Below are 13,918 nucleotides of genomic sequence, written 5' to 3' on the forward strand. Positions count from 1 at the left end.
CCACCCAAATTCATGTCCATCAAGTCGGTGATGCCATCCAGCCATCTCATCCTCTGTTGTCCCCTTCTCCTCCTGCCCTCAATCTTTCCCAGCATCAGGGTCTTTTCAAATGAGTCAGCTCTTCACATCAGGTGGCCAAAGTATTGGAGTTTCAGCCTTAGCATCAGTCCTTCCAATGAACACCCAGGACTGATCTCCTTTAGGATGGACTGGTTGGATCTCCTTGCAGTCCAAGGGACTCTCAAGAGTCTTCTCCAACACCACAGTTCAAAAGCATCAATTCTTCGGCACTCAGCTTTCTTCATAGTCCAACTCTCACATCCATACATGACCACTGGAAAAACCATAGCCTTGACTAAATGGGCCTTTGTTGACAAAGTAATGTCTCTGCTTTTTAATATGCTGTCTAGGTTGGTCATAACTTTCCTTCCAAGGAGTAAGCATCTTTTATTTTCATGGCTGCAATCACCATCCGCAGTGATTTGAGGAATTAAAAGGAAACTCAAGATCAATCTCTCATACAAGATACAAAAATATATTTTGTTTCCTCATTGGTTATATGAAGATTTTTAAGTCTCTGGAAATTTAGAAAAATGACAGCAAAATTAGGTGCCACACCCCATGGATCTCTTGGATCCTCCATGATCCCCTTTTGGTGTGGGATACATAGTAAAGAGATTTTTGTTGATAAGGTATTGACAGATGGACATCCCAAGACTCCCATGGAATATTCCAGTTTCATAAAATTCTAATCTGAGAATCCCTGGATACCCCATTGAAGACAGGCTATTAGTACATCAAGTGATTATATGTTCTGTAGTCTTATAAAGAGTGGACCTTTGGATATTTCTGTTGATCCAGAACCCCTGTAAGGACCCACATAGTGGATCTTTCATGGTAGGTCCATGCTGGAGGGATTCCTAGTCTAAATCGCTTCATCTATGCTAGTGTGAAGTACTTGCAAGATGTAACAAAGAACCTACCAACTGTCATTCTAGCTTTAACCAAAATCAGGCAATTCTTGATCTCTCTGTGGATTGCTGAAATCAGGCTTTTGTTTAAAGTTCTTTCCATGAGATACACAATGAACCTTTAAGGAGTATTAAGATAAACAGTATTTATTGTTGACATTTCAAGTAGTTTAAAAAGTGAAAGTTTAATTTTTATCACGAAATCATACACTCCCTAAAGAACCATTTAATAAGTCAGAAACTACAAATATGTTAAATTAATAGGTGTAATATCAACAAAGGGATCTCAACATTACAAATAATAATTATTAAATTTACTTAACTCCGTTTGATAAAAATAGAAACATAAAGGGTTTCTTTATTTAATAATAAACTCTATTAAGGGAAAGGAAAATGTGCTTTTGGAATCTGATCCAGATACAGTAAATGCAGATCCCTTTTGAATATACTTTGCATAAAAAAAAGAAAAGAAGTTTGAATATGTTGTGAGCATTGACTGATGAAAGCACTTTTCACATAGGCCTTATAAAAACATATCTTACTACTTTAAAATTCCAACATATATTGGTGTTCATTTGTTCAGATCTGAAAAACAAGTGGGCATAATGTGTCAGTTTTATGTTGAAAGTGGATATGGGATAGAAGGTTCTGACTGCCATCATCAGTAGATGATCCTAGGAGTCAGGACAGGCTTAGCATGAGAAAGTCCACAATGGTTTCCTAGCAAGAGGGAGAATCAAGGTCAGAGGGTGGGAATTTTGTGCAAGTTGAGGACAGGAAGTCAGCTCTTCAAGTTTTTGGTCATTTGATGGCTGACTCCTTGAAACCCTCTCCCCTGGTCTTTGTGACACTGTACTCTTCTGATTCTGATATTTTACAATCCTTTTGGTTCCTGTGGTTTCAAATTGACATCCATTTCCATTCTGTGTTGTTTGTAATACTTAGATATTCAACTGTATATTAGGTATTTCTACTTTGCATCTTGTCACTCTATTCAAAACAGAAATATTACTGCTACACTCTCCCCAATTTACTGCTGCCTCTCGACTCTCATTGTCATAAGATTACTTAACTTCAATTGAAGTTGTATTTCATGTGCTTTCTCAACTCTTCCTCTCCTTCCATTTTTCATCCCTTATCAGATTCTGTAGCTTCTATTACTCTTTGCTAAAAATAGCTGCTTCCCAGGTGGCTCAGTGGTAAAGAATCTGCCTGCCAATGTAGGAGACTCAGAGACACAGGTTCTGTCCCTGAGTTGGGAAGATCCCCTGGAGAAGGAAATAGCAACCCACTCCAGTATTCTTGCCTGAGAAATCCCATGGACAGGAGGACAGAAGCAAGCTACAGTCCATGAGGTCACAAAGAGCTGGACACAACTTAGCAACTACACACACACACACATATACAAGCTACAGTCCATGAGGTCACAAAGAGCTGGACACAACTTAGCGACTAAACACACACACACAAAACAATAGCTGCTACCCCTTCACCACCTCTTCTGCCACCATGCCACCTTTCATATGCAATAGCATTTCCTACTGGTTTCTAGCAGAAGATTCATTCTTAAAAATTGTGCTAAATCAAAAAAAAGTTTCCCATTATCAATCATAATTTTAAAAATTCAGCATATATTATTTAGCTTTTGGCCAGCTATAATGCACCCTAGCAAATGACTGATAATATTCAGATCCACCTGTCCTGGAACTCTATTTTGACACAACATCTATCAACATCTAGTCACTCACATTCCAGAAAACACACTTTGGGAAACAATGACTTGGACTATTTAAATGGCCTCTAAACTGCATGGCATCTGGTCCCATCGCTTCATGGGAAATAGATGGGGAAACAGTGGAAACAGTGTCAGACTTTATTTTTGGGGGCTCCAAAATCACTGCAGATGGTGACTGCAGCCATGAAATTGAAAGACGCTTACTCCTTGGAAGGAAAGTTATGACCAACCTAGATAGCATATTCAAAAGCAGAGACATTACTTTGCCAACAAAGATCCGTCTAGTCCAGGCTATGGTTTTTCCTGTGGTCATGTATGGATGTGAGAGTTGGACTGTGAAGAAGGCTGAGCGCCGAAGAATTGATGCTTTTGAACTGTGGTGTTGGAGAAGACTCTTGAGAGTCCCTTGGACTACAAGGAGATCCAACCAGTCCATTCTGAAAGAGATCAGCCCTGGGATTTCTTTGGAGGGAATGATGCTGAAGCTGAAACTCCAGTACTTTGGCCACCTCATGCGAAAAGTTGACTCATTGGAAAAGACTCTGATGCTGGGAGGGATTGGGGGCAGGAGGAGAAGGGGACGACAGAGGATGAGATGGCTGGATGGCATCACTGACTCGATGGACGTGAGTCTCAGTGAACTCCAGGAGTTGGTGATAGACAGGGAGGCCTGGCGTGCTGAGATTCATGGGGTCGCGAAGAGTCGGACACGACTGAGCGACTGAACTGAACTGAACTGAAACTGCTCTCCTTACCTAATCTTTCCCTTTCCAATGCACCTACAGTTTTAACTTCTCTCAATTTCTTAACTAATTAAATTATTCCTTTGCTCAAAACTTTAAGTGAGTCCCCACTTATCTAAGCAGTGATTTAAGTGCCAGGCTCTCCACAACATGGTACCAGTGTTCCTTTCCACTATTATCTCCCTGCCCCCCACATGACAGGATGGCACAGGAGAAAAGACATCAACTTTGGAGTCAGACCAGGTTCAAATTCCAGCTCTGTTGCTTGTTGTTGTTGTTCAGTAGTGTCTGATTCTTTGCGACCCCGTGGACTGAAGCACACCAGGCTTCCCTGTCCTTCGCCATCCCCTGGACCTTGCTCAAACTCATGTCCATTGAGTTGGTGATGCCATCTAACCATCTCATCCTCTGTCATCCCCTTCTCCTCCTGCCTTCAATCCCTCCCAGCATCAGGCTCTTTTCTAATGAGTGGGCTCTTCGCACCAGGTGGCCAAAGTATTGCAGCTTCAGCTTCAGCTTCAGCATCAGTCCTTCCAATGAACATTTAGGATTGATTTCCTGGTTTCTCTTTGCTGTCCAAGGGACTCTCAAAAGTCTTCTCCAACACCACAGTTCAAAAGCATCAATTCTTTGGCACTCAGACGTCTTTATGGTCCAACTCTCACATCCATACATGACTACTGGAAAAAACCATAGCTTTGATTATACGGACCTTTGTTGGCAAAGTAATGTCTCTGCTTTTTAATACACTGTCCCTAAAAAGTGTGAAACTATAGGCAAATCATTTATTTCTTTGAACTCTTTCTATGCTCATCTGCACATGCAGAAAGTAATTGTGTGGATGGGAGGATGTAGTGAGACAGTATTTGTGAAAGCTTCTTGAACAACTGTACCAAACTCTCCGCCCCCATGGGCTATAAATTTACTAGTCAGATTGAGCCTCTTTCATGTGGTAGTCAGTGTCTGCCCGGGCTAAGTGAACAATAATCTTTTAAAATTAAGAACTCAGAATCCCACCTATTAATGTCAAAAAATGATTAATAAAGCAATTTTCTGCCTTTATTTTGGGTATTTTCTATGGTCCTGAAGGGACAGGAGCCAGTTCCCATAGCACATCCAGAAATTTTAGGTAGAACTATAACACTGGTCTTTGGCTAAGTGGGGTTTGCAGGGCCCAAGAATCAACAGCAGTGCCTGGAAAGCAAATCCCTGGTTCACAGGGATGAAACAAAAGCCCAATGCAAGAGCCAGAAAGCTGTACTTTTGTTAGATTTAGAAAAGCTTAAAAGTGCTTAAGATTTAACTTGAAAGTTCAACATGAACAAAATGCAAAGTCCTCAATACTCCTTCCTAAGAAGGAAAAGGGGATTTATGTTTGATGTCTGCAGCCTAAGTGCCTTGAATAGTGTCTTGCATATACGGGATGCTCAGTTAATATAGGATGGGTGGATCCATCTTATCTATGCTCTAGTATACATATCTTTATGCTCGGAATATACAGGTCTGAATATCAGATCAGATCAGTTGCTCAGTCGTGTCCGACTCTTTGCAACCCCATGAATCGCAGCACGCCAGGCCTCCCTGTCTATCACCAACTCCCGGAGTTCACTGAGACTCACGTCCATCGAGTCAGTGATGCCATCCAGCCATCTCATCCTCTATCGTCCCCTTCTCCTCCTGCCCCCAATCCCTCCCAGCATCAGAGTCTTTTCCAATGAGTCAACTCTTCACATGAGGTGGCCAAAGTACTGGAGTTTCAGCTTTAGCATCATTACTTCCAAGGAAATCCCAGGGCTGATCTCCTTCAGCCCTGGACTGGTTGGATTTCCTTGCAGTCCAAGGGACTCTCAAGAGTCTTCTCCAACATCACAGTTCAAAAGCATCAATTCTTCGGCGCTCAGCCTTCTTCACAGTCCAACTCTCACATCCATACATGACCACAGGAAAAACCATAGCCTTGACTAGACGAACTTTTGTTGGCAAAGTAATGTCTCTGCTTTTGAATATGCTATCTAGGTTGGTCATAACTTTCCTTCCAAGGAGTAAGCATCTTTTAATTTCATGGCTGCAGTCACCATCTGCAGTGATTTTGGAGCCCCCAAAAATAAAGTCTGACACTGTTTCCACTGTTTCCCCATCTATTTCCCATGAAGTGATGGTACTGGATGCCATGATCTTCATTTTCTGAATGTTGAGCTTTAAGCCAACTTTTTCACTCTCCACTTTCACTTTCATCAAGAGGCTTTTTCGTTCCTCTTCACTTTCTGCCGTAAGGGTGGTGTCATCTGCAGATCTGAGGTTATTGATATTTCTCCCGGCAATCTTGATTCCAGCTTGTGTTTCTTCCAGTCCAGCGTTTCTCATGATGTACTCTGCATAGAAGTTAAATAAACAGGTTAAATAAAAATAAAAATAAATAAACAGAAGTTAAATAAACAGCCTTGACGAACTCCTTTTCCTATTTGGAACCAGTCTGTTGTTCCATGTCCAGTTCTAACTGTTGCTTCCTGACTTGCATACACATTTCTCAAGAGGCAGATCAGGTGGTCTGGTATTCCCATCTCTTTCAGAATTTTCCCCAGTTTATTGTGATCCACACAGTCAAAGGCTTTGGCATAGTCAATAAAGCAGAAATAGATGTTTTTCTGGAACTCTCTTGCTTTTTCTATGGTCCAGCGGATGTTGGCAATTTGATCTCTGGTTCCTCTGCCTTTTCTAAAACCAGCTTGAACATCAGGAAGTTCACGGTTTACATATTGATGAAGCTTGGCTTGGAGAATTTTGAGCATTACTTTACTAGCGTGTGAGATGAGTGCAATTGTGCGGTAGTTTGAGCATTCTTTGGCATTGCCTTTATTTGGGATTGGAATGAAAACTGACCTTTTCCAGTCCTGTGGCCACTGCTGAGTTTTCCAAATTTGCTGGCATATTGAGTGCAGCACTTTCCCAGCATCATCTTTCAGGATTTGGAATAGCTCAACTGGAATTCCATCACCTCCACTAGCTTTGTTTGTAGTGATGCTTTCTAAGGCCCACTTGACTTCACATTCCAGGATGTCTGGCTCTAGGTCAGTGATCACACCATCGTGATTATCTGGGTCGTTAAGATCTTTTTTGTACAGTTTTTCTGTGTATTCTTGCCATCTCTTCTTAATATCTTCTGCTTCTGTTAGGTCCATACCATTTCTGTTCTTTATCAAGCTCATCTTTGCATGAAATGTTCCTTTGGTATCTCTGATTTTCTTGAAGAGATCCCTAGTCTTTCCCATTCTGTTGTTTTCCTCTATTTCTTTGCATTGATCGCTGAAGAAGGCTTTCTTATCTCTTCTTGCTATTCTTTGGAACTGTGCGTTCAGATGTTTATATCTTTCCTTTTCTCCTTTTCTTTTCGCTTCTCTTCTTTTCACAGCTATTTGTAAGGCCTCCCCAGACAGCCATTTTGCTTTTTTGCATTTCTTTTCTATGGGAATGGTCTTGATCCCTGTCTCCTGTACAATGTCACGAACCTCATTCCATAGTTCATCAGGCACTCTATCTATCAGATCTAAGCCCTTAAATCTATTTCTCACTTCCACTGTATAATCATAAGGGATTTGATTTAGGTCATACCTGAATGGTCTAGTGGTTTTCCCTACTTTCTTCCATTTAAGTCTGAATTTGGCAATAAGAAGTTCATGGTCTGAGCCACAGTCAGTTCCTGGTCTTGTTTTTGCTGACTGTATAGAGCTTCTCCATCTTTGGCTGCAAAGAATATAATCAATCTGAGTATACCCATCTTTAATAAATACTTGACTGGACTTGACTAAATGTGTGGATTAAAAAATATATACTTATTAAGCCCAGCTGCACCAGGTGTTAGCTGCAGCACACAGGATCTTAGTTCCCTGACTAGGGATTGAACCTAGGTTCCCTGCATTGGGAGTGTGGAGTCTTAGCCACTGTACCACCAGGGAAGTCCCTAAACATGTGGATTTATAGTCAATTCAGTCAAAGGCATTTAATAATGTACCTTAAACATTGTTCCTATGTATTTCTACTTTATAAGATATTTGAATCTATTATTTATATTATCATCATTTTTTAAAATTCCCTAATCATTCATTTATTTCTCCCCTCACAGTAAGGGAGTGTCACAGCTTGAAAGTGGGTGAGGAGAGAGAAATGAAATTAGGAGATTAAATATATATATATTTTAGTCAAAAAGTTAACAGTGCATCTAAAATGTATTTGAATATGTTAAATGGAATAAAGAGGAAAACAAGCTTAATTTTTTAAAAAGCTGCAAGAAGATGGAGAAAAATGAGACCTAAGTGTGTGTAACATGTTTGTCAAATTTGTTTGGAAAGCATGTTACATTTTATACACTGCATTTTTCCTTCAGCACTCCAGCACTCAAGGTGTTTATAACTATCATTCCTGTATGAGGGAAGAATAGCCAAACCCCTCCTTCACAGTTACAGGAACCAAGATTCAGCAAAGCTAATGATAGATCCAATAAAAAGTAGATCCAGAGGTAGAAGCTAGGTCTCCTGAGTATTCAGGAATAAATACAGTTTGTGAGTGTAAAGTGAACCTGACACATTTAGAGAACATGAGTAGTTAGGTTGAATGGGAGAGTTTGGCTGGGATGAAGGCATATATAGAAAAAGAATAGGAAATCAGTTTAAAGAAATAAATAAGAGACAGATTACAGAGTACTGCAAATGATAATAGTAAGAATTTAGATTTTTAGCCATAACTTTGAAATGATTTTTAAAGCCATAAAATCCTTTTTAAATAAATCTTGTTTTAGTTGCTAATTCATACCTGACTCCTTGTGACCCCCAAGGACTGTAGCCTGCCAGGCTCCTCTGTCCATGGGAATAGCAACCCACTCCAGCATTCTTGCTTGGGAAATCCCATGGACAGAGGAGCCTGGTGGTACATGGGGTTGCAAAAGAGTCAGACACAATTTAGCAACTAAGCCACCACTACCACCAATTAGAAATCTTGTATGAGATGCCAATACGTAAAACAAATTAAAAGGAAGTGGTTTCTCCAATAAAAGCTGTTCCCACTTCTTGCCCTCAACCTCCCAGGAGGAAAGTTTGAAAACTGTGGAAAAAAAGTTTGAAAAGTCAGGAATGCAGACATGTTTGGGGCAAAGTAGTGTAAGTGGCATGGAGACCAAGTGGAGGGCCCACTGTGGAGGCAGAAAGCACAGAGCTGGGACTGGCAGGGCTGCCAGGAGGAAGGGCAGGCAGAGATGCTTGAGACAAAGAAGGAGCGGAGCACAGGCGGGACTAGTTCAGATTCACTTGGGTGGTTGTGGAAGGACAGCACAGTCACAAAACTGCTGAAGGCCAAAGGAGGAGGCTGCTGGTTTTGATGAAAGACAATGATATACCTTATAAAGTGTTTTCATCATTTAGACATTTCTCCTACACAGTGTGATGGTCAAAGAAAGAGAAAGCAGAACTTTTTTTCTTGACTGGTTTTCTTCCCTTTTCAAATAGATTAAACAAAAGTCCACCGCAAGAGTCAGAAAGTTTAGCTTTATTATATTTAAAATTGTGTTTAAGGGCTTGAGATTTCACCTGAAAGCCCAATGTGAAGAAACTACAGGATTCTCTATGGCTTATTCCAAAAAGGAAAAAGAACCATATCCATATTAGTAACATTTCTGTCCTTCACACAATCTGGATAGCTAGCACATTCAGTTTTATCTTTAAAAACTATTTTCCCCACTGGGGAGTTAATTGTCATGAAATGATTTACTCCAAGTACAATTATTTTCTTGTGCTTCATAAAATAAGCAATGAAAGTGAAACTTGTTGAATATGTGCATCTGACTAGCTGCAGGAATTCCAAAGAGGATGATTTTGATTGAAAATAAAGTTTTTGGCAAACTGAGTTTGATGAAGACAGTCTCTTCCTCCGCGTTTCTGAGACTTATGATGCAAAGAGCTCCCGCCCTTTCCTGAGAACACAGAAAGCCTGACTCAGGCCGGCAGCTGGCAGCGGCCACTCTTAAAACAGCTCCAGCCCGGCACCCTTCCCTGCTGGGGTGAGTGAGCGCCACCGCAAAGATGAAGCTGGCGAACTGGTGCTGGCTGAGCTCAACTGTCCTTGCTACATATGGTTTTTTGGTTGTGGCAAACAATGAAACAGAAGAAATTAAAGACGAAGCAGCCCAGAATGCCTGCCGGGTGAGACTAGAGAGCAGAGGGAGATGTGAGGAGGAAGGCGAATGTCCCTACCAGGTGAACCTGCCCCCGCTGACTATTCAGCTTCCCAAGCAGTTCAGCAGGATCGAGGAGGTGTTCAAAGAAGTTCAGAATCTCAAGGAAATTGTAAATAGCCTGAAGAAGACTTGCCAAGACTGCAAACTGCAGGCTGATGACAGTCGAGACCCAGGAAGAAATGGATTGCTGTTACCAGGCACAGGAGCCCCAGGAGAAACTGGGGACAACAGAGTGAGAGAATTAGAGGGCGAGGTTAACAAACTGTCCTCTGACCTTAAGAATGCCAAGGAGGAGATCGATGTGCTTCAGGGTCGCCTGGAGAAGCTGAATCTTGTAAATATGAACAACATAGAACAGTATGTTGATAGCAAAGTGGCAAACCTCACATTTGTTGTCAATAGTTTGGATGGCAAATGTTCATCTAAGTGTCCCAGGCAAGAACAAATACAATCACTCCCAGGTATGTATAATAATGTTTTCTTATCATTTGTTGATGAATGTTATATAACTCAGTAGGATCTATAAACGTTAACCTGAGAAATTATGTTAAATAAAGGACAAATTAAAAGTTAAGCCTTTTATTCATCAAGGTAGTACAAGGGAAACTATTATCTTTCTAAATGTGACCACAGAAAAGAGATAGGACCTAATTACAAAAAAGTCATAATGAGTTCTGAATCCATTTTAAAGTACTTTTAAAGATCTTATTTGCTGACACCAGAGCTACACACAAACAGAAGTGGAGAGAATGTCTTAATGTTTCAGTGACTTTAACTTACTTATCTGTTCACTGAAGTATATGAAAACAGTAGAGTTAAGGCAGTGTTTGTGGTTGTACTCTGTTCGCAAATCAATTTTTTTGTGGTTGGGTGATTGCTCCTTATACAGCAACAAGAGACCTTTGAAAGATTTTAGCAAGTAATCTGCAGTTAATAATCCCAAACATCTAGTGGAAATAGGAGATTTTATGGATCGGATAAAAATACTTATATGGTTTCATGTGTGTGCAAAACTTTTTACTTTGAGACCTAGTGGCACAAAAACTATTTTATGCAGAGTTTTGGCATGCTACTGAGGAAAGGAATACATTCTTATTTCTTCCTTTCTATTACTAGAATTCAAGCATATAGCAGTAGAATCCATCCTCCCCATCCAGATTATTTGAATTAACTTTAATAAATATATGTTAAAGACCACAAACCTAACTACCCACTCTGTCCAAGAACTGCTGGCTGTGGCACTGGTTCCCCCAAACCCTGGTATTCCACGTGAGTTCCTGGGACCCTTGCTGATGGTCTTCTGAAAGCCGTCTCTGCATGAGTGTGACTTGAAGGGGTGTGGTGCCTGCAGCAGAGATCACGTTCCTTTGAAAGAAGCACCTCATGCATGCTCCATTCCCAGGGAATCAACCAGTGAAGGTGTTTGGGAGTTTCAAAGACCACTGTTGCTAATACTCCCAGCAGCCTGTATCTAAATGGACCCTGCACGTTGCAAGGCAACGTTCATGTCGTAGGTGGCATACCTGGGTGTGCATTAGATTGGTACTGCATGGCAATGTGCAACGACAAGAATAAGATTCTGCTATTTTTATACTAAAGTTTTGGGGAACTGTCTGAATATTCTGAGTTCTAAATACACATGAATATATTATTTGTGGCTCATAGTGGCTTGTATTAATGTATTAAACTTGCCTGATCTGGCAAGGATTTTTGTAAAAATTATTTTGGAGTAAATATCTCTAGTGGTTCCTACAAAGCCACATTATTTGATGATTATACTTATACTGAATGTAATCACCTATGGTTTCCTTCTAAAAACCAAACATGTGAAATGCTGAATATTTTCCTGGATAATAAATCAGAATAAGAATATTCATATATTAGTGAAGTTCTTTTTTAACCTGAGCTTCTTTGTCAAGCAAGTAAGATAAATGGAAATGTTGATCAATGCTGTATTTTAGAATTTTAATAAATCATTTGGAATAATCTTATAAAATGACCTGAAAGTGGAGTATATCAGCCTCTTTGCTGCTGCTGCTGCTAAGTCGCTTCAGTCATATCTGACTCTGTGCGACCCCATAGATGGAAGCCCACCAGGCTCTGCCGTCCCTGGGATTCTCCAGGCAAGAACACTGGGGTGGGTTGCCATTTCCTTCTCCAATACATGAAAGTGAAAAGTCAAAGCGAAGTCGCTCAGTCGTGTCCAACTCTTAGCGACCTCATGGACTATAGCCTACCAGGCTCCTCCGTCCATGGGATTTTCCAGGCAAGAGTACTGGAGTGGGGTGCCATTGCCTTCTCCATATCAGCCTCTTTAGGTGAAAGGAAATAGAAGCCTGTGCGTCCTCTGCATGCATGGAATGCAATTCTAGGAGAGTTGGAATCATCTGAGTTTCAGGACTAAGGAATGAAGTGGTTACAGGGACAAGCTTTGCTCTCTCTTGGCTCTGCCATTTAAAGATCCTATGAAGTTGAGCAAGCCACTGATCCTTTTTGAGCCTAAATATCCTTTTTCACCAGCAGATTAGTAATACTACCTATGTCATAAAGTTCACGTGCAGATCAACTGTAAAAATGTCACCAAGTCTTTGGCAGAATCTCTAAGACACAAGCAGAGCCCTCACTAAATATCATTAAATTACTAAAACTATCACTTTTATTTCTTGTTGTTATTAGTTGTTGATATTGTCAATATTATTAAACCAAGAGGATGTTAGAGAACTTTGCCTGCTTTATAACATCAAGGTCTTGTTCTGAGCCTTTAATAAGCATTTGCTAAATAGGTTCAAGTAATTTAGCCGAGAAAGGTTTCATTGTCACCATTGATCAAATTATCAAACTGCTTTTGTGCATATCAAGAATTCTTTAGATGCTTAGTTTTTATTAACAAAATCCAATGCCTTTCTGTTTTCACTCCTTCAGTTCAACAACATCTTATATATAAAGATTGCTCTGAATACTACACAATAGGCAAAAGAAGCAGTGAGCTCTATAGAGTTACACCGGAGCCCAGAAACAGTAGCTTCGAAGTTTTCTGTGACATGGAGACCATGGCAGGAGGCTGGACGGTGCTGCAAGCACGTGTTGATGGAAGCACCAACTTCACCAGAACATGGCAAGACTACAAAGTAGGCTTTGGAAACCTCAGAAGAGAATTTTGGCTGGGGAATGATAAAATCCACCTTCTGACTAAGAGTAAGGACATGATTCTAAGAATAGACCTTGAAGACTTTAATGGTATCAAACTCTATGCCTTGTATGATCACTTTTATGTGGCCAACGAGTTTCTCAAATACCGTCTACACATTGGTAACTATAATGGCACAGCTGGAGATGCCTTACGTTTCAGTAAACATTACAACCATGACCTGAAGTTTTTCACCACCCCGGATAGAGACAATGATCGATACCCCTCTGGGAACTGTGGGCTCTACTACAGTTCAGGCTGGTGGTTTGATGCCTGTCTTTCTGCAAACTTAAATGGCAAATATTATCACCAAAAATACAGAGGTGTCCGAAATGGGATTTTCTGGGGTACCTGGCCTGGCATAAGTGAGGCACAACCTGGTGGTTACAAGTCCTCCTTCAAAGAAGTCAAAATGATGATCAGACCCAAGCACTTTAAGCCGTAAATCACTAATGCTAACAATTCTGGGTATTCATTACCCAATAGGGCAATTAATTCCTTCAGCACTTTGGAATATGTTTCAAACTCCTTTTCCACGGCTTAAAATTTATCTCTGAGCAATGGGTTCTTATGCCACATAGCATTTGAAATAAAGCTGAAAAATATGCCTTTTAAAGAAGTCCTTTGTCGCTATTCTGCTGTTATTGAAATAAACACTTGCAAGCAATTGGAAATATTAAGAATCACACATTAGACTTATAATGCTTTTAATTTCTCTTATTTAAAAAGTTTTATATTACTTATATTACTCACTCTAATTAAAAAATAATTGTTTTTTTTTCAGCAGGCTAGATTTTACACAAGTGACCTCTGTTTTGACAGTGATTTAAACACATTTTTTTCAGGCTATAGTTACTGGGTATTTATTTGTATCTAAATACCCTGTTCCTCATTATGAGATAAATTTACTCAGTTTATAGCATTTATGGCATTTTAGTTTCCAAGAAAGAAGAAATATAATTAAACTTGCTCAGGTACTATTCGTGAAATGTAAAATTTTATCATTGAAAATATTTTAAAATGTGATAGTATAATGTCCCTCCAAAAAGCATTCAGAAA

General features: G+C 40.1%; 2 protein-coding genes across 3 annotated transcripts in view; one reads left to right on the forward strand and one right to left on the reverse strand.

Moving 5' to 3' along the window:
• Positions 1-13,918, reverse strand: part of CCDC146 (coiled-coil domain containing 146) — a 141,502-nt gene that overhangs the window by 74,932 nt on the left and 52,652 nt on the right. The gene's annotated exons all lie outside the window — the stretch shown is intronic.
• FGL2 (fibrinogen like 2) lies at positions 9,511-13,475 on the forward strand. The gene is given in 2 exon segments (NM_001046097.1): positions 9,511-10,133; positions 12,595-13,475. Coding segments are annotated over 2 exon segments (1,326 nt in total). The 5' UTR covers positions 9,511-9,517; the 3' UTR covers positions 13,305-13,475.

Source organism: Bos taurus, chromosome 4 (genome assembly GCF_002263795.3).
Source record: "Bos taurus isolate L1 Dominette 01449 registration number 42190680 breed Hereford chromosome 4, ARS-UCD2.0, whole genome shotgun sequence".
NCBI lineage: Eukaryota > Metazoa > Chordata > Mammalia > Artiodactyla > Bovidae > Bos > Bos taurus.